Raw genomic sequence first — 22,467 nt, 5'->3', positions numbered from 1 at the left:
CCTCCTACGCAAGAAGTGGTCTACGCGAATCAAGTTGTATTCCCCTTTCTCTTATCTTATTATTTTATTTACATTATATTTTTATTTACATTTGCTAGGCGGTCGTCGCCTACTACGTTAGTGTGCAAAACGCCATTCCAAGATTAGCATTATGAAGTACCGAACTTGCATTACAGGATTTGGCTCACCCAGCATAGGCAAAATATCTCTCCTTACTTCAGTCTTCTTGGGCATGTTTAAGCAACTGACAGATGACAGAGCAAAAAATTATTGAGTGTTTTGTTTTCTTTGATAGGTTAAAAATGTTTTTAATTATAGTTCTATAGTTGTATTAAATTTATTATTCAATAAACTAAAATCATATCTCACACAATGACCGAAGACGTACAAAGGCACTCTGTTCACACCCTTGTGTTCAGATCCTTAAAGAGGTCCCATGATATGTTTCTTTCAAATCAGGGGCTCTTGCCTCCTATAGACGAAACGGCGTAAGTACACTTTTGTAAAAAATATTTCTTCTAAACTAAGTCCCTAAATCCTTAACATACCTGTAAGTCTCTTTATCATCAATTTTAATAATTTTAGAGACAAGGTTAGGCGAACGATTAAAGCGAGAGCATTTTATGGCCTGGTATTTGATGATGTTAAAAAAATGCAAGCAATGAAAAACTTAAGAGATTCTGAAGCAGGTCCTAATCCTCCACCACCAGGCACAGATACAAATGATACAAGTTCAAATGAGAATGCCTTGGTTCCACTTGCTGAAACTGTGGTGGCAAATCGAGCCCAACAGAACACTCAAAATCAGTTAGCTAATATTATGAAACGAGCGCCATCTATGCCCAAACCAAAGTGGCATCCACCATGGAAACTTTATAGAGTGATTTCTGGACATTTAGGTTGGGTTAGATGTGTAGCTGTGGAACCAGGAAATGAGGTGAGTCTATCTCCGCTGAACTTTTTAATTATTCTTATAGTCAGTTTGATAGGTTATTCAGATTGAGTAAATTGCAGTTACTCATATTTTCTGGTGATAATCCAAGTAATCAATTTGTACTAATAAGTCATTATTTAATAACTTTAAATTACAATTATAGCAATTTACATTTATTATGATGGATTTAGTGGATTATTGAAAATCATGCCTCATTTATGTGATTATAAGGCAAATCAACAATTAAAATGCTCAGCTACATGCAGTTTACCTTCAGGTTAAACTTCATTAAAGCTGGATGTTGCTCGATCCAATCATATCAATGATGCTTTATTATTAAAAAACAGTAAATATTGAAAAAGCTAAGAGTAAAAAAATTAGTAAGAACTATTTCAAAAAAATTACATTTAGATATTGAACTTTGTTAGGTATTTCCAAATAAATACTTTTAATTATTTAGATTGCGCTCTACCTGATTATTAAGATTAAAGCAATTTCCCTCAAACCATAGAGTACTATGTGATACACAATCAAGGACTTGAGATAAATGGCACATCACCATTAAAGCACTTTTACCTTCATTAGTGCTTTCAAATATAATCACTTTTAGGGATGCAGTAAGGATATTGTGTGTACAATTAATAAGAAATTGTAATTCTTCTTTTAGGGTTTTTCAACCATTTTAATTTTAAAAAGAAACATGAGTGTGGTAATCTATATGTTGCTACATACAAATCATTCAGATTATATATTGTGTATTTATCGAATGTACATAAAAGTTGTATGTATTTATTACAAGTCATCAGGTGGAGGTCTGCCAAAACAATAAATAATTAAAATAAGGAAAGATTTTAATGACTGTACAATTTTTTAATCTTCTTCTTCTTCATGTTCTGTCTCCTCATTGGAGGTTGGAAATCATCAAGGCAATTCATACTTTATTTATAGCTGTTCTAAATAACTGATTTGATGTTAATTCAAACCAGTCTCTCCTTTCTTGGCTTCTTTTTTCCTTACATGATGTTCTGTAGTAGCACATATTTAGGTCTACATGTCCACCTTCCTCATCGCCCCAGTGCCAATCCATAGAAAAGTGTTGAAAATATGTAGCATTCTGATTCTGAGTTTTAAATTGATGTTTCCACTACATAAGAACTTTTGGATCCTAAGAAAAGCCATTCTTGCTATTTCTATTTGTGATCTAATTTCTGGCAACTCATCTAGCGTTTTGGTTATCCAACTTCCCAGATATTTGTATTTCTTCACTCTCTCTATAGGAGTATTATCTATTAAAGATTACCCTGGACATTTTCTCTCTTTGATATAATCATAAATTTCGTTTTTTTCAGGTTCAGTTTTAATCCATAAACTCTGCTGGTATTGCTTAATCTTTGTACAAGAGATTGTAAATCTTTAAAATTGTCCGACAACACCATAATGTCATCTGGAAATCGAATGTTGTTTCCATTAATAGTTATTCTTTCCTTCCTGTCCCTTAAAGGTTCATGGAAAATTGACTTGCTATATAAACAGTAGTGGGCAAAGTATACAGGCTTGGCGAACATTGTGTAAAATCTCTATTCTCTCTGAAATCTGGTTATCCATTTTAACTTTTGCTGTCTTTTTCCAGTAAAGAATAGAATAGATTTTTATTAGTGTTATATATATATATACCAAAAATGTTTACACACATCAATGAAATTTTCAACACACATTAAAAATCAGTAAATATACAGATAGATAGATAAAAGAATAAGTTGATAAACAATTTAAGTTAGCAAAGAAATCAAATTACACCATGTCTGAGAAATTATTGCTGAAGAACTCATCCGGTGAATAAACACATTTTTTAATTAGATACTTTTTAATAACAGATTTAAATTCATTAATATTTTATTTGATGGAAGACAGCAGGAAAAGTTTTTAATCTGGAATAATATTTTAATTTATTGATTCATCAAATCAAATTTATTTATTACAATAAAGAACATAATAGAAATTGAAGGCTTACTGACAAGCCTTTAATAAAAATAAAATAAAAATTAAACTTTAACCAAGAATCTGATATATAATAACAAGCCATACTAGTATTAAAAATGATAAAATAAAATACTTACGTTTTGACAATATACACAGTTTATACTGCTATTGTCAGCCCCATCATGTTGAAAGTATTACTTAATGCAATGAAAAAGATGACCGTTAATAATTAGCTTTATTTTCTATGCCTTCAATTCTCTAAGGTACTGGTACAAGTAGTAGTGTATTATAACTGTAATGGCCAGGACTTTTTTTAAATACAGAGGTAGAATGTCTGGGAAGACTAGATTACTTCCATCCTATGTTACTAGAACATAACAACAAAGCTTAATTGTAATTTATTTATGAAATAGTAATGGTACATGTGTTTATGTGTTCCTGGCCTGTAGCTCCACAACTTTGCTGCTGTTTAATTATGTGGTGCCATAAGATTTTCAGAGATGGATCTATGCAAATTAAACGATGATATTGATATATGACTTTTTAAATTTCTAACAAGAATTTTCAAGATTGTTGTGGAATAATACCAGGATTTATGAAGAGATGCTCAGTTAATGCCAAACTTTTTCTGTTTTTTTTTCTCCTTTTGATTCTTTTGAAAAAGAATAAAAACTCACATCATTTATACTGATTTAAGCAAGGTATTTGAGAAGTTTAGTTATACATCCTTCATTTCTCTAGTGTTTCTGTTGCAAAATCTTCATACCTTTGGAATCAGATTTCTTTCCCTTTGATATTGATCTGAAATCATGCAAATTTTATAGGTCACTTTACAGATGTTGATGACAACACGCACAATACTTTTGTTCTTCAAAGAGAGAAAAAAATTATTTGCCAACAAAATGATAAAACGACATTTGCTCTTTGATTATGATAAGTGTTGTTTTATGAAATTTAGTATGCATTAATGCTGTTTACTACTCAATCAATACCATTACCTGGAGCAAAAACCCAAAGCCTTAAGCAAGCTTGGCTTCTCTTACCATTTTAAAAGTATGATCTCTAAACCAAACAGACTTTGAGGTTTTGTGAATCTTTTTCCTATTGTTTCCTCTTTAGTACATTATCAAGAATATTATTATCAAAAAATAATGTATATTTTATCCTTTTCTGTCAAATGATTTACTTATTGCACAGTAATTTAATTAATAAAATATAAGCAATGCTTTAAAACTATGCAGGTAACTTTAATATCTTTAGTGTACTACTAAGTTTATTATTACAGTAATTCCACATTCCATAAATAATTAAAATATCAATTAATCACAATTAAAGCTTTAACATTGGTTTTTAGTGGTTCGCAACTGGTGCTGCTGACAGGATAATAAAAATTTGGGATTTAGCGTCAGGGCAGCTAAAAGTATCTCTAACGGGTCATGTTAGTACAGTTAGGGGACTTGCAGTTAGCTCAAGACACCCATATTTATTTAGTTGTGGTGAGGATCGTCAAGTGAAGTGCTGGGATTTAGAATATAATAAGGTAATGCTTCTTACCAATAAATAATATTTAGATGATAACAACATTTTATTCTCAGGTCATTAGGCATTACCATGGGCACTTATCAGCAGTTTATTCTCTAGCATTACATCCGACAATCGATGTTTTACTGTCTGCTGGTAGGGATTCAACAGCAAGAGTCTGGGACATGAGGACAAAAGCTAATATTCATACACTAACAGGTAGATCCGTGTTTTTATATGCTTAATTCTTGTTTTAATCAAATTTTTTCAGGTCATACACATACTGTTGCAAAAGTTTTATCTCAAGCATCTGAACCCCAAGTAATCACTGGTTCCCACGACACAACGATAAGATTATGGGATTTGGCTGCAGGAAAATCAATTTGTACACTTACTAACCATAAAAAGAGTGTCAGAGACTTAGTTTTTCATCCAACATTGTACGTTAATTATGCTTATAGTTTGTTATAAATATAAAAACGGTTGCTTTTTAGGAACATGTTTGCCTCTGGATCGCCCGATAATATCAAACAGTGGAAATGCCCGGACGGGAAATTTATTCAAAACTTGTCTGGACATAACGCCATCATTAACTGTCTAGCTGTGAATGCCGAAAGTGTTTTGGTTTCCGGAGGAGATAATGGAACGTTGCATTTTTGGGATTGGCGCACAGGTATAATAATTTTGTTACTTTTACAAGTCTAATGTTAATTACTGATCTTATCAAACAAATTTATTAATAACAGTGGATCGTCTGATAAAATAGATTTTCTTTATTTCAATAGGATATAAAATTAATAATTATTGATTTTATGCCATGACTCATAACTCTATTATGTTCATATGCAGGAAAAGATAGAACAACATTCACATCGTTTATATTCATTAATGGTTTTTGAAAATATTTGTGCCTTGCTATTATTCCAAAGATTTTCAAGAAACATAAATAGTTTCTTATTGACAAAGCTTTTAATCATGCATAAACATGGAAAAGTCACCAAACTGATTTTGGAGTGCTAAATATTGCTTCCTTGTGTATTCTATATGATATAATTTTTAAAGGGAATGATAATGAAAACTGAAATGAAATAACAAATAAGGATGCTAAAGTTACGACGTTATCATATCGCATGTTATACCTGATAGATAAGCACCAGCACAAGAAACTGTTACATTGACAAAATAATATTTTATTTAAATATAACAATCAATTCTCGCCAAGTTACAAGGCAGAAAAGAAGCGTGCCGTGTCGTATACTCGATTTTACAGTAATATGAGCAGCAAATGTTCATCAGTATTTCAACCAGTATTCCAGGGTCTTGTAATTTTCGGCGCTGTCTCTGAATTGCTGGGTTTTTAAGACATCTGCATGAATTTGTGAATGAATTAACTTTTTGTTAGAATTATTGTACTGACAGCAAAAGCACTGAAATTTTACTAATCTTGGTATTATTCAGGTTTTCAGATGATAAATTTGCATTAAATCTAGTAGCTATGAGTTTTTTAATATAAATGGACAAATTAAGAATGTAAACCTAACATGTTGATATTAATTAACTAAATGTTATTAATTAACTACTATTTATCTTTCAGGTTACAACTTCCAAAGGTTACAAGCCCCTGTACAACCTGGGTCAATGGACAGCGAAGCGGGTATTTTCTCAATGATATTTGACAATTCTGGTTCCAGACTTATTACAACTGAAGCTGATAAGACAATTAAAATTTATAAAGAAGATGACACTGCCACAGAAGAGTCCCACCCTATTAACTGGAAGCCCGACATCCTTAAGAGGAGAAAGTTCTAAGAATAATAATATTGTTTTATAAGGTAATTGTCAGTATAAAGTGCTGTTTTTTTATAAAATTATTTTATATATTTCAACATGTAAAAACTAAATAAATGCACACTAAAAATCTATATATTTAATAAATAACAATACCAAAACCAAATTATGTAAAAATTGACGTTCTATTTTAATTTGGTTTTGGGTAATCCGCTGTCCCTTTTCATGAGCGAAATTCCAATTTGCTGGTAAGATATTGCCAAAAATAGCTGCGAAAGGGTAAAGATAATTCGTTGATTCCAAGTGAGTACTTTGTAAATAGGATATAACCAAACTCCGTGTTGAAAATAGACTGAGAGATAACTGAAATTAAAAAAAAAATATGGAAAAAAGGTTAAAAATATATTTTAATTTTGCAGGTTTTATTTACATAGGGATCAAATAAACGATTCTCAAGCATTTTAAATTTTTTGCAAAAATTAATAGTATAAATTCAACGACATTACATTCTCTCAATAGAACAATCGCTTCAACTTTTTTTTATTAACAATTTTTCGGTTTGGCATTCCAAACCGTCTGTCACCAATCTGTTCGAAGATAATAACAAACAGATTGTTTATCAATAATTAATTTTGAAGTTCCGTTCTTTAAAAGATACGTGGACGATATAATTACTTGTGTACCAATTGAAGAAGAAGTTCCAACAGTTTTAAAAATGTTTATCACTTTCCATTATAAATTGCAATTTACCATTAAATGGAAAAGAACTCTGCATAAGAGTATTATTTCTGTATGTAACATCCATATTACTAATACAGTAGAGTCTCGATAACGTGAACGTCCCATAACGTGAACATCCCTAAACGTGAACAGCCTAATTGGTATTCAGCCTATTTTCAAACGTAAACGCCAAAAATATCTCGCCTCTATAACGTGAACAAAAAAATATTTATGTATATCGTTTTACCCGTAGGCGTTAAGCGGCATTTCCTATGTTCCCTTTGTCGGCAACTTTAGTACTGACTTAGTGCTTTTGCATATCGCCGCCAAAATATATATCTTGTTTGTACATGTTTGGAAGAGATATGAAATTTGCGTCTTATTCAGTGTTTGTTCGCCAATCAATACGAAATAAGCACGATGTCTACTAAGAAAGTAAATTATTTAACTCTGGAAAAAAAAGCCCAACTCTTGTCCGATGTTAGTAGAGGTTGCGGAGTTACCTTTTTAGCAAAAAAGTATGGAATAGCCAAATCCACGGTGTGTGCAATTAAGAAGAAAAAAGACCAAATTACTTCAACAGTTGCCTTGACTTTTTCTGGACCAGGTAAACGAAAATCTCTTAGACCTTCTGAATATCCATTAATGGAAAAAGCTTTGTATAAGTGGTTTTTGCGACAACGAGATAGGAATGCACCAATAAGTGGTTTAATTTTAAAAGAGAAGGCTAAATATTTTCACGAAAAACTGTACGACAAAAATTCCACTTTTTCTGCGAGCTCGGGGTGGTTGCAAAAGTTCAAGAAGAGATTTGGCATACGCTTCCTAACAATAACTGGTGAAAAACTATCTTCTCAGCCCGAGCTGGTTTCACCATTCTTACGTAAACTTGAAGAAAAAATCAAGGACCTAAACTTAGACTATAACCAAGTGTATAACGCTGATGAAACCGACTTGTACTGGAAGCTTTTACCCGGAAAGACTTACGTATCCAGTGAAGAAAAAACTGCTCCTGGAAGAAAAATAGCCAAAGAAAGAATAACGTTTCTAGCATGTACAAATGCGACTGGACTACATAAATTGACTCCTTTGGTAATAGGGAAAGCTAAAAAACCCCGAAGTTTTAAGAACTCTTACATTCCTGTACACTACAAAAAGTCACAATCTGCATGGATGACAGCCGGAATTTTTAAGGAATGGTTCAAAGAAATTTTTGTTCCTGAGGTAAATTTTCTGCCATAGCTATACATTTCAAAATTAAAAGTTTCTTCCAGAAGGTCTTCCAGAGAAAGTACTTCTTTTATTGGATAATGCCCCCAGTCATCCCCCAGTAGAGGAACTTTTATCTGATGATGGACTAATTCAAGTTATGTATACTGCATTATCGCTCCATGTTTTTGGCAATGGTTGTAGCTAATAAATCTAAGGACATGAATGTCATTATCAAACAATACAACCTCAGGGATGCTATTTTAAACTTATCACGAGCATGGAATAAATTAGAACCAGCAACCATTAAAAAATATTTTCGAAAGCCAAAGCAATGATGATCGTGAAGACACAATACCCTTGGCAACTCTTCGTCAAGAATTGCTAAGCCTGAATAGCATTGTAGAGACTAACCTCAATTTATTAGAAGAAATTGATCCAGGGCCAAGACTTCGAACGTGGAGATATCGAAGAATGGAATAAAGATGACTTCGTTGAACATGATGAGAATTGTACTGCAGTGTCTAATGATTCAGAAACCGAACAGGATCAAGATCCAGACGTTTCTCAGGCTATGGATAAAGTCACTCACGTTGAGGCAGTTCGTATAATTAACAGAGGTCTAGAATGGGCGGAGCAAAACAATGCCGACTTCGAGGATATTCAGTCTTTACACAAATTACGTGAATGGGCAACTATTCTTTCAAACAAACAACGTATCCGTCGAACAAAGTTAGATAACTTTTTTCTAAAAACAGCGGATTAAATATAAATAATGTACATTGTACTTACTTACATACATATACTTACCTATATAATAAATATTTTTTTCTTTATACCATGTATAAACATATACATATACATTTTCAACTATGTATTACTAACTGTATAACATGTTTTTGTTTGATTTTCCAATAAAATTTATATTCAAAGTACATAATCATTAATACGTGTTAGTTTATCATGCCATTAACTTTATCCAGTAACATGAACTCCTCGAAAACATGAACACAGTCATTCCTAATTAGTTCACGTTATCGAGACTCTACTGTACCTTAAAATATAAAGCTTTCAAATAGGTATGTCCAATTTTTCACCATAAAAATATCAAAAACACCAGTACGTTAATTTAAAAAAATACTCGTAACGTTCTGCAAATCTAAGTAATACAATTTTAGAACAAGAAGCAACCACGCATATTGAGCAGGTTCAGTGGTGTCTTAAATATTTGGTTGACTAGTGATTTATATATTTTAAGATTAGAAATATACCTATTTTTTTTTAAAGATTTATGTAATTTTATAATAATAATAAAATACCATTTATTTCAAAAATAATTTTACAAATGAGTTATAAATTAATGTAATTGGAAACACGATGAACTTTTAATTGTGTGTTTCCATTCAAACATATGCATATATCTAATTTGGAAAAAATAAAATCTTATACTTAGAAGCCTATAAAAATATCTAATTACATTAACATAAAGAAGAAAAACGATAAAGATAAAAGAGTAAGGAAGCAAAGAAAAAGAAATAGCGAAAGCAGAATTAAAATACATGTTAAATTGAGGAAAGTAAATGCTCAAGACTTGTTAAGCGTATCCAAGACTTGAGTTTATACCTAATTTTGTAAATTTTTGGTGCTACATAAACTAGAGATCTTTTAGTAAATAAAAAGTTTATTTTAGACAAAGGAAAGGGATTAATACTTTGATATCTTGTTGCTGTAAATACTTCAGGTCTATTTTGGCTAATTTTATTAATACATAGGAGTCTTATTACTAAGTCCATATAAATGTGTTGAATCTGAAAACTCCTGCCTCTTTAAACAGGTTAGTTGACGGATATTTTTTTTTATCTTTAAATCGATAAATCGTGATAACAACTGGATCAAGAACCGATTTAAAAGAGCCTCCCATATAGATATACCTTAACTAACATTTGACAGTCGTAAAATGTCTGTAACAATGTACGGATTTTATTCAATACATAATCAATATGAATATCTCATTTAAACAGACTGTCAAAAAATACTTCTAAATATTTTAAACTATTTACATAATCAATTCTAGTGCTACACTGGTAGTGATCGTAATTTACAATCAGAATTATGTAAACACAGTGTAGTAAAATCTGGCAGGCTAGATTTACCCATTAGGAAAGTCAATAGCAACACCAGTACGTATTAAGCATAAGAAATATATTAATATCAGCCTAGCGCTTGGGTCATCAGGGCCATAGATAAGGGATTGTATAAAGTTAGTTATTTGTATAAAGTTAATGATCAGGGCTCTGACTCTACAAAAAAACATCAACAGTTCGTTAAAATCTTAAAAATTATTAAAATTTAAATTCTAGTTTACCGATGAAAACCGGTTTTGTTCGTTCTAGTAGAATCGTCCTTGAATGAGTAAGTAATATTTAATTTTGTTTAGTTTTGTAATTTTTTACACTTTGTCATCTGTAAAAAAATATGCTAGAATTTTAATTTTTAATGATTTTAACGGTTTTAAACTGTTGACGTTTTTTTGTAGACATAACCCTGATGATGGCTTACGGGCGAAAGCGCTAGGCTAATATTAATTTATTTCCTACGCAAGAATAATGGACACACCGTTTTAAGGTTGCCTCCATATTATTGTATTTTTAACCCCATTGAACTAGTATGGGGCACATTAAAAAAACAACTCCGAAAGTGCAACAGTTTACCAACATTAAGTGCGGTAGTTGTTGAAAATATCCGCAAAATTGTGTCAGAATTCGAAACTAATAGATGGAAAAATTGTGTTGAGCACGTAATTAAAACTGAAAGAGAGTATACCGTTTTGCCACCCATACCCCAAATAATAATTCAACCTGGCCTTGATGATTCTACTTCTGAGGATAGTCTTTCAGAAGGTTAGTTAAGCATTGGTGAGTACTTTGCAATAATATAAATAAGTGTTTGAGTGAATAATCCTGGTCGACTTTACTGCGTTATAAAAATGTACCTAAGTAGGCAACATAAAAATAAGTTCTCATTTCAAAAATAACCAGATCAACGAAATAATAGTCAGTAAAACTCTAACTTTAACTTAAAAATTTTTATTTTATTTTAGTATTCACCAAGAGATTTTTATAAATAACCGCGCGGCGGCAGAATCCTTTATGGTTTTTATGGGTCTTTAAGTTTTTGCTTTTTCAAGTGAGGTTAAAACTACTCTACCTATCTTTAATTTCCCATTTCAAAGAATTTTAAATATTCTATAATTTTGAGGAAGGCAAAAAAGTATTAATAGTCTAGGTATTCTAAACTGTTTTTTTTTCTTTCCATTATAAGTGTTTTTAAAACATAATTTTTGTCGACTAATTATATTCGTTGTAACTAATTATAAAAATTTAAAAGGCTCGAAGTTTTGTTCGACCCCATATCTGACTTAAACCTGCAAAATTAACAAATCTTTCTCATACTTACAGTGTTTGATATACTGTGACATAAATTAATAAAATTAGTAGCGCTCGGGTCCTGGACAAGTTAGAGTATGCGCTTTTGAAGTGAATCACTGTTTCTATAAGTAGGGGTAACAGTATGAATGTATGGAGGGTATGGTTGAGCCAAGATGGATAAAATGTATCTAAAGAGAAAAAAAAGATTAGTTTTTTAAGGTTAATATGATTTTATCAATGTTTGCCAAAATTGTAAGTAAGTTTATCTGTCCATAGCACCTTGTCAATAAGGAATTAATAGGTAAATAATAAATCCGTTATTTTAGTTATCTATTGGATCGAAATATAAACGTCAACACAGACAAAATGGTTATTTAATTTTAACAAACAAAAACTGCCCATTTTAAACTCTTTGCAAATACAATTTCTTCATTCTAATAAGTCTTTTTAAATAAAGTTTTAATTAAATTTTTTCTGTTGATGGAACAAAGAACTTTACTAAAGACACTTTTTCATATGAGAGGCTAGCAAACCTTATACATATCAAAGGGCTCGAGAGATCTAAGATTAATTATGTTCCTGTCGGATCTTGGCATAAGATACTCCTGCAAATATAATAATAATGTTTATCCAGATCATTATACAGACTTATTAGAAAAAATAATGTATGTTCATGATAACGGCAGGTTTTACGTTACCAACATCAATGAAGCCTATACATAATAATTCATAACGATTAAGATATGTGTATAAACATTTCTACAATTAACAACAATTAAGGATAACACACAAATACTTTAAATTAAAACACAAGTAAAAAGGATGTAGGCTTTTTCTTAGTTGTCTAGGAGTTTCAATTTAAAAGAATCACTGGATCTATTTTAGAAACCTTATTTAATGTTTATGACATAGTTAAATTGAAAAATCGAAATCCCCTGTTCACAGTTAAGTATTTCAGACGAGTGTAACAGTAAGAATCGCACTATCTAGTATAAACTTCTTTAATTAAACGTTTCGACTTCTTTAAATAAAATATAAAACGTCTTTACTTGGCTTTGACACGTCTCTTAATAAATAAATTATCGGGAAAATCGGGGGGAAATCGTGTTAGCTAACAAAAGATACGGCTTATTTCTTTTATGTTCCGTCATTTAATTATAGATACAGTAGCCTCATTAAGCACTTTCATATTACTTAATTACTCCCATATATATATCATAATTCACCCATGAAAGAATAGTCGTCGTCTTTATCGACTTTACTCTGTGAACTACTGAACTGAACAATTTTTTTTTTACCTTTACCCCGCGTTTAACGATCGAAATTATTGACCAAAAGCGAGCGTTGGTATTTCCGCAAAAAGAAAAAAAACGGTCTTTTTGTTTGTTTGGTTTTGGGTTTTGCCGTATCGTCATTAAAATAATATCAAAGTCTATATTTTTAAATTAAGAAAGCTAAGACATATAATCAATCTTATTGAAACATAACTTTTTTCTTATCGTATTTCGAAAGCCAGTTGTGGATAGGGAGAGGTTAGTTATATATTTGTTCCCTACAAATGCCATATTAATAATAATATAAGAAATAAGGAACGTTTAAAAATTTCTTTACGATGTAGAGGGATAGGCATCGATGTTAAGTATTTTATAGCAAATTAATGATGATATACTAAGGCACCCGATCTTTTGTTTCAAAAGTCCAAATCAAAATTCATAGTCTCCAATACTTACATATATATACACTGTTTGTTGTGCCGTAGTTTCTGGATCAGCCTTGTCCTATCGATGGACTCAAAGGGACATTGAAAGTCAATGAAAAGTGAAAACTCTCTGTATACCACATAATGAATACAAGAACGACGAATAAATATTATATGTATTAATGCAACATTATCGTATAATAACAATTTTTCGTTTTTCTGTAACGGAGGTTGGAGGTTGTGGTTAGAGTTTGTTAAAACCAAGGTTGCTTATGAGTTTTGGCTTTTTCGAGAGGCACTACCTTATTTAAAGTTTTTGTGGTACTTATTTAAGATTTGTGCCATCAATTCATGATATATAGCTAAAATCTTGTTCATATTTTCCTCATTAAATTGCACTTAAGATAACAGTAATCTTTAAATTATTTGTTTTGCTAAAAAAAAATCAAATAAATTATTGCTTGTCGATCGAAGTAAATATTTTTAAAAGCCTTATATATGTATATTAAAATACTGTATTATATATGTTCTGTTGTTTTGATAACAAATGAGCTTGTAATAAATAATTGATTTCACATTTGATAACACTAGATTTATTCTAAACTTCAAGTGGGACTATGTTTCGGTTTTTAAAATTGACTATTTCCAGGTGTAAATCAAAGAATGAAATAATTTTTATTTATTGCCGGAGAATGCATGAGTATCCCACTTTATTCTTTGCAATATTTAATTAATATAACTAAGATCTCAACAACTCTCTGCTTTGACTTTAACTTATCATGTTCAAAAAGGATGGTATGCACAGTATATCTTGTATTGAGCCAAACTAATTTATATGTTTTGAATTTTACTCACATGTTAATGATCGTGAAAAAAATAGGACTCTTTTTAATAATTCAATAAATATAATAACCCACTTGTAAAATTCCTTATTGGACTAAGATTCAGACTTTCAAGGTTTTGCTGCAGGTGTTCAGCTGTACAGGACCAGATTTAAAATATTTATTGTCGATTTTTTATGTCCTATGTTTATATCAATTTCAAAATTTTTCTTTTATTTGGATTTTGTTGCAAATGAGTACATACTATTAGTTTATACTTAAAAAATGTTTTATTACCTAAATTTTCTCTTTCTTCGAGTATAAATTGTAGGCATTGTATTAATATAATTTTAATTGATCCTAACTATAAAATGTATAAAACTGTCACAACAAATATATGCTAATAAGCTATACTAATACCAATTTTTGAAGAACTGGACCAAACAATTTGAAATCGTTTACAAAATAATACTTTTCACAAATAGTAATAAAATAAATTGCGAGAAGGTTGTTAAATATTTATGTAGTTCAAGAACTCGGAGAAGGATTCATGCATTTTCCATTAAATTGTTTATTGTAACGATATTGTAAACACCGAGAAACCAGCTGATTATCCGGAATGACACAAGTGGCCCATCGCACAACGTCTCGAAGGTTAGCGTGAATCTTCCGGAACAGCATTCTGCCGAGTATATAAGGAGCCGCATCGCCGATAGCGGTCAGTTCAGTGCAGTAAAGTTCGGAATATTGGCGCGAGATTTAAATCAGACATAAATAGTTGTAAATAAATACAGCGAAAATAAACATTGCTAGTAGTCATGAGTGATCGTGTTTCGTAGTGTAAGTGTGTAAATAAATTAGTTGACAAATTTCGATTGTTTTAATTCACACCTAACGAACAGGAAAAATGCTACATTATGTTATAGGAAAACCCAGAATTAAATTTTTGATAATAATATTCTACAGCTTATACATACCTATAATTTTTGGAAAAATAAGTTCCCTATCCACATGCCAGATTGTCCAAAATACCGAAGCGACCAATAAAGAACTAGGAAATACCAGTGTAGAAAAGAAAAATTTCCTGGCCCTTTCAATCCTTTTTTGTGTATTCGTGAACTTGAAGAATTTTGTCAGTTCATCCGTCACTGCTATTAGAAGAAATGCTATTTGAAGGACCTGAAAGGCAAAAAGGCTGAATTTAGTTTATGTGTTAATAGAGCTGCAATATTCAATGTGCCTAAGGTGTACCCTCCACCTCTGTAAATATTCTTCAAATTAATTTTGCTAGGTTTTCTCGAGATCCGTATGGAATAGGATACTTTTTCTAAATGTTAAGCCTGACATGACACTTTATAGATATGGCATTAAATATATTATATAAGTTTATTAAGGATTACGTCCAAATACAGAAAAAGTCTTTTATTTTTTTTTTTAATTGAACACCCTGTACCTTTTTTACTAATTATTTTTTGTAAAATTTACAAAAATATATTCTAGGCAAGCACACAACACACTTTCCAGTAATTTTTCATATTAAGATAAAAAATTACAATGTTTACAATTTTATTAGAAGTTAATCTGAGTATATGTTATTTTTATACAAACCGTTAAACATTATTTACAAAAAATATTTTAAATTAATAAATAATCTCCATTGTTTCTTAATGACATTTGTTCTATTATATGCAAGGAATTTATAATTTATTAGCGATTGTTGATAAAAACTTATCTACGGCATGCAATACCAACAAAAAGTTTTAAGACTTAAACTTTAAGTTTAGTAAGTCATAGTATTTATGGTAATTAATAATAATAGAAAAAATTGTTTAAAGCCAACCTGTATTCTAAGATCCTATTTAAAAATATTAAGGATATATGAATAAAAATCAACCTATAATTTTTATTCAAATACCCTGCATTTTAGAATTGTAAAAATTGATATTTGTGTTTCAATCTATCATTATAGAGGCGGATACAAAGTGATCCTTAAGGAAGGGGGATTACGGTCACCATGAACCAGCTATTTACACGGTATAAACGAAATCAGAATGTCTACACATATATCATTGGAATGCCTGGATACCCATAGTCAAACAAGTTTGATTCGTACTTGATATACATTTCATTTTAATAATTTAAAAAGAATACTCGGGAGGAGCGAAAGGGTGATCGCCCCTAAATCCTTAGTTAAAGAAACTGCATCATTACATTTGACTTTAAAAAAAAGAGAATTATAAAGTGTTATTTTTAGGATAATTTAAGATTAATTTTTGTTTCTCAGAATAATAAAAATCATGGGATAAAAATTATTATACTATTATTTAATTAGACTGTGTGAGAGAGCCTGTCAATTAGAAAAATTATAGACCAAACATACCTAATCAAAATTGTCATATACATTTAAAATTTAGTCTAAATAAAGGTTTCTGCGTTTTCCATATTATTAGTACATTATTACTTACATAGTTCCATATCGTGAAAAAATGGTACCTAAAGTCTTTCATTTTCTTCATATCTTCAGGCACTTTGTTCACATCGACAGTATTTAAACTACCGGCACATTTTAATGCATATGAAGCAAAAACGAGAAAAAAACCGTATAAAATAATTTTATAAATTTCCATTGTTTTAAGTTATGATCAGGGAATGCTTTTTATTCAAATGTTTGTATTGAATTAACATCTGAACGAGATAATCAGATATTTTAAAACAATGATTTTGAAACTGTGATGTCAAATTAAATACGTCATTTTAATTTGTCGAAATATAAGAGGGTACCGATACAAGCTTAGTAGCAATCATTAAATATGTAACTATTTCGTTTTAATATACTAATTTGGGATAAATGCACGATGGTTCAAGGTTAAATAACATTAAAGCATTTTTACGCTAAAGCTATTTATTTAATTGCTTAACAAAGAAACTGGTGTTTATCAACAATGGGATATAATAGCAAGAACGTGTGCGCGATTAGAGATGTTGCAATGTACATTTTTATGTCTAGCTTACTTTGATTGTTCTTACTTACAAAAGTCCATAGCGTAAAAAACAACAAACCAATATGCCTTTTGTCCTTTAAAAAGGTATCTATTCTATCTTTGGTAACATTTTGGAATTTTTCTGACTTCTTCAATTCCGTCATTAATTGTTCACTGCTCACATTTCTGCGTATTTGCACTGACACTTTAAGAGAGTATAGGTAAAAAACTAATATTGCCAAATAAACTGGTAATGCTAGCTTTCTCATGACCACCGGAATACGAATAAAAAAATTTCCATAACGTAATGTCTCAAGGTTTTTTAACCCTATTTAGTTATTGTCTAATTATTATATTTCACTATCGGTGTTATTAAAATTATCGTTTACTTTTTGCCGATGTTGTTTCTAGTACTTTAGTACTTAATTAATGATGCATTTTCCGTTAAGTATGTTTTTCAAATATATAAACCATTAATTTTTATACGTCAGTTAATGAACTAGGTTTTAAGTCGAAAGTTTCGTTTAAGGAGTGCCGGAACTAGAAGATATTTGTTGGTCGGTGGAAGAAAATCGCAGCTTACGAAGTCAGAAAGAAGATTTAGCTTTTCCACTTTTATTTATTTTGTGAAAAAGCCTTAGAGGCTGTGCGTCGGCCATATTATGTCGGGAGCTACTGACTAAAATACCTCCAAATTCGAATACAAAAATATTTATTTTCAAAACATCAGCAAAAATACGTGATATATAAAAATATCATTTGTTGCAGCTACAATCCGTCAAGTATAAAGTAAAATTCATCTTACCAAATTACATTGAAGACATTTTACAAACATAACTTTTTTTAATTAAAAATTCATTGAGTGTGTAAAAAGCCTTGAAAAGCAAAAATGATTTAAGTTGTTTTTTAAGTCATTTTATATTATTAGTTATTTAAATATGTTGCCATATAACATATGGTTAACTAATGGTTATAAATTTTTATTGGCATAGAATTTGGCCCCATTAAGGTAGCATGTAAACGACACTGGAGGATACATAGATTTTTTTATATCTAGTATTAATAAAAGAATTAATAAATTCTCTATTGGGGTTAGTTTGTATGTGGGTTTTAAATTATATAATGCATAAAAAGGAATATAAATTGAGATAACTGTAAGAATCTTATATGAAATAAACTACTCTCTACAGCTATCTGTATTTGAGCAATATGCCTTATTATATTTCTTTGTGACACTAGTACGGAATTTATCGACGATAAATTTCCCCAACATATGACTCCAAAAGTTAAACGCGGGAATACTTGACCATAATATGAAGTGAGCATATTATTGTCCTCCAAAAGATAATTTCGCGGCTTTTATTTAAAAAGTTAAGAATATAAATTAATCTTTGAGCAGACTGTTTAATATCTGCGGCCCATGATAATATATTATGTATCTATCTTTACCTCCAAAAAATTCGTAGAAGCTGCCTGTTCTATACTTACCATTTTCAAAATAAATCGAATTGCTTCACATTTTTAGGCAAAAACGCATTGGTTGAGTTTTTTTTTATATAAAGTGTTAGCATATTATCTTCTGCCTAGATTACCATATTACGGACTATAGGGCTTTGCAATCTATGTTAGAAGTTGTTTTGCTTGTTTGAAGGATTAAATTTGAATCATGAAATGTTATTCTTAGTATTTCAACTTTTTCCAATGTACTTATGTTAAGGATTGTATGTATCTTACGTTCTATTATTTCAAACGCTCGGCAAAAGTCAAAGAAAAAACCATTAGTTTCTTTTTTTCTAAAGAATTAAGTACGCAGCTTACACTGGTGTAGTAAAGAAAATAAAAATAAATAAAAATGCAAAAAATAGAGTTTGAATGGCTGCCGTTTTGCTGTGGGTAGAAGTAATGACATTATTCTAGGACCATAAAGCCAAAGTATATAGATTTCAACTGTGATAGAGCATTAGTTTAGACTGTGATAAAGCATTCGATAGGTGCTTTCAAACGATGTATCGCATGACTCCCCTTTCTATTTAATTTTATTTTTTGAAGTTTTGCAAAATGAGCTAGGGACCAAAAAATAGTATTCAGGTTGCTAATGATGTGTGCTAAATTTGAATTTTTTATATAAACGCATTCAAAAGATAAGAAGGTTACTTAATAGATATATATTTTAAAAGATTAAACCTAAACATCCTCACAATATACCATCAATATACTAAATCTTTTTGAGATATTAATTGATATTCGAAATAAATTTCAGTCAATTCGTCCAAAATGTCTCGCAATATATTCCGTCAGAGTTATTGTATAAATAATAGTAAGGAATAGAGGATAGGCTGTAAAAAGGCTGAGGCACTTGGCGGCCCACTTTTTCGATTCATTTTTTGAAATGTGGATAAAATTATAATAATTTCTATTAATAAATCAGAAAGATCCATAAGACCATGCTAAAGTATATTTTTAACATCAATAGGAGAGAGATAACATTCGAGAAAAAAGAATTTTTGGATAGCAGTTTTAGATTTAATATATATTTTAATAGAAGTAGAAATTCGATAGAACTAACTTTTTGTATGTAAATAGGCATTCTCATTGATTTAGTAAAATGGGCAGCATAAAAAATCTATCACTATTTTTTATTATTACACAAGTTCCTTACCAAATTCCATCCCGTAAAAAAATAACGACGAAATGTTCCTAATAGCCGAAGCGTAGACAATTCTTCCATATTCCTTCGGTGTTGGTTCACCCGAAACATCTTAAATTGCGAATATCCGGCAATTAAATAAATACCTAAGGTCACAACGTATAAAAGCAAAATTCGTAAATTTCCATTTTTTTCGCGAGTTTTTGGCTGATCTAAACCGTTTATAGATTGTTTATTATGTGTTTGTTTCACCATATCCCACTCTTCCTAGTTAATTTTGTCAAAAACTACGCGTATATTCCGTATAACTTAAAGAATATTATTGATCATTTGTACAAAATGTACGAATACGTATATCTCTCTCTCTCTCTGGCCGAATGCGAGTACCTATTAGCAGATATAGTATATATAGTTGGACGTACGGCAATAACGGTATATTTCAAAACCTTGACCCTGGAGATGCATGTATTCGTTTTTTATCTATTGATAATTAATTAACCAATATTAAGCATTTATTTTTTGTCGATTATTTAGTTAAAAACGCATTTTTTTCAGATTTTTAATTATACTAAATAAAATATGTTCTGCATACAAGTATAAGTATAAGTATACAAATATGCAATACAATAAGATGACGAAAAATTGATTAAATCCCTCATCTGTATTGTTCCTGTATATCTACGTAGGCGCGCGAAAGTTGTCTTACCCTAATAATGTTAGCGTTTTTCCGCTACCTTTATTGTCAATTTTGGGGATTTGTGAAATGTGTTATTGTTTTTTGTAGTCAAGAGTCACCAAATTGTATAATTTGCACCAAGATTTTTATTCATTAACCGACAAAACTGGTCGTAAATTAGGAACCACTTATTAAAACCAAAAGGAATAAAATAGAAGATTAATTCCTACATTCTTATACATGTTCAATTAATTCTCATTTTACAAATATCATTGTATCATCAGTTATAAACTTACAGAGTAAGTATTACAGATGTCATATCTTAACAGGTTATTCAGTGAATTTAAGATTATCATAAATTTCTCCAGTGAAGTACCATTATGTAAAGCAAAATAATAGACGAAGGGTCCTGTTTACTTCACAATCTTTATTTCAGGAATCCCAAGAAGAAAGAGATTGATATATTGTCACGTATGTGTGTGCCGTTTTTTAACCTTTTTATGGACATTTTGTAATTATATCATTTTTCCCTTGACGATGGTTTAACAACCGAAACGCGTCGGGATTCTTGAAATAAAGATTGTGAAGTAAACAGGACCCTTCGTCTATTATTTTGCTTTACATATTCAGTGAATATTTAAATTGGAGGATGAATTTGAGGATTAAAAGGATCATTCTCTAAATGTGCTCGAGATGTTCTCAGGTATTTCAGAAGATTCAGAGAACGCTTGTTAAGTTCTAGGTCAACTACTGTAATTGGCAAATTGCCCGAAAGGAGCAAAAGCCATAAAAAAAGGACTATGGTAACTCCTTCGGTTAATGTTCCTGGAATGCAATGTGCTGTCAGAAAAAAACATTGTATTATCACTTAATAATAATAATACCACTAGGATTTAAAAAAATTCTTTGTGGAATGGCTGTTGGTATTATTGACAATATATGCATACAATCGATATTTGCATTAATTATGTTCTATAAGAATATTTTCGAATTTGATTCGACGATGTTTTAAACGAAGCAATTTAAATTCACTGCGTAGAGTTGCAAAATTATCATATTACATATACCTTTATCCAAATAATAAGGATGTTATCAATGTATCCGAAGGTATGACGTATAGAACATTTTCTCAACCTTAGGTTTATAAAAAAGATATATATAGGCCAATTTTTGTATAAAACGTTGCCTGGTAGATGGATTGGGAGAAGGAATAACGTGATCAAATAACCTATGAGATTAATTAAATAAAACCCAACTTCCTCACATTCTCTGAAGACACATTGCCGTATTATTGTGTGGAAACCTCCAAAGCCATCCATCGCCGCTGGTTAACATGATGAACACTTATTAAGATACGTACACGTAGACTAGACTAGATTGGAATGTGAATCAGTCGTCTCACTAGTCCCAAATAGCTCGCACAATAGATTAGATAAAGGCTAGCAGCTGTGATGAAGTATAGGGGTGTTCTCGAGCTTCTTCCTCCTACTTACAGAATCTGCATTGATTTTTCTAATTTGAAAGAGTTCGCGAAGGTGCCAATAGCCTGACAAGAGCACTGTAAGAAGTTGTATTTTTATGTTACGTACGTTTATTATAGCCTTAGATATTTTGAGATGATTATTTCAAAAAATATCATGGACTTTTTCAACCTACTCTCAGAGGCGTTCAAGAATTCACATCGTTTTCTTCAGCTTAATAATTGTCTGTATACTCTTGTCTGTCCTGGTCCTACGACTCCTTGCCAAGATTATCTGTGCGCCTGTGTCCAGAAATTTATACTAACGTAATGTTGTTTTTCTTTCCTACCTTACTGAGTTTTCCTAAGCTTTCTGGTTTCTTACTTTATCGATAAATGCAGAGGTGAAATTACAAAAAAAGTAATCAATGACAGCGATAACTATAACTGTAAAACTATATCATAGTTTTACCAGGCTCGTAAAACTATGATAAGCGGCTTACGGCCGCTATGTGTATGGGCCTGTCGAAAGCTTTTGACACTGTTGATTACAGCCTGCTTCTTGATAAAATGGAAAGATAAAGCATAAGAGGAACAGCATTAC

At 30.7% G+C, this 22,467-nt stretch overlaps 2 protein-coding genes across 4 annotated transcripts; one reads left to right on the top strand and one right to left on the bottom strand.

Annotated features, from left to right (window-relative positions):
- The first annotated feature begins 259 nt into the window (after nt 1-259).
- On the top strand, nt 260-6,357 carry LOC126733976 (pleiotropic regulator 1). Its single transcript, XM_050437476.1, has 7 exons — nt 260-488; nt 586-937; nt 4,269-4,454; nt 4,510-4,654; nt 4,707-4,875; nt 4,930-5,108; nt 6,030-6,357. The coding sequence occupies exons 1-7, from the start codon at nt 373-375 to the stop codon at nt 6,242-6,244; spliced, it is 1,362 nt and encodes a 453-aa protein (XP_050293433.1). The 5' UTR covers nt 260-372; the 3' UTR covers nt 6,245-6,357.
- On the bottom strand, nt 6,341-20,101 carry LOC126733977 (androgen-dependent TFPI-regulating protein-like). 3 transcript variants are annotated; one of them, XM_050437477.1, is made up of 4 exons: nt 19,741-20,101; nt 15,078-15,279; nt 11,609-11,768; nt 6,341-6,586 (listed from the first exon to the last, which is right to left on the bottom strand). In XM_050437477.1, the coding sequence occupies exons 1-4, from the start codon at nt 19,981-19,983 to the stop codon at nt 6,409-6,411; spliced, it is 783 nt and encodes a 260-aa protein (XP_050293434.1). In that variant the 5' UTR covers nt 19,984-20,101; the 3' UTR covers nt 6,341-6,408. The 3 variants fall into 3 exon arrangements, with proteins under 3 accessions (XP_050293434.1, XP_050293435.1, XP_050293436.1); XM_050437478.1 differs by lacking the exon at nt 19,741-20,101 and adding an exon at nt 17,132-17,376; XM_050437479.1 differs by lacking the exon at nt 19,741-20,101 and adding an exon at nt 16,566-16,862.
- Between the last annotated feature and the right edge of the window lie 2,366 nt (nt 20,102-22,467).

This window comes from Anthonomus grandis, chromosome 3 (assembly GCF_022605725.1).
Source record: "Anthonomus grandis grandis chromosome 3, icAntGran1.3, whole genome shotgun sequence".
NCBI classification, from domain to species: domain Eukaryota; kingdom Metazoa; phylum Arthropoda; class Insecta; order Coleoptera; family Curculionidae; genus Anthonomus; species Anthonomus grandis.
The sequence above is the reverse complement of the archived record's forward strand: the minus strand, read 5'-3'. Positions and strand labels throughout refer to the sequence as shown.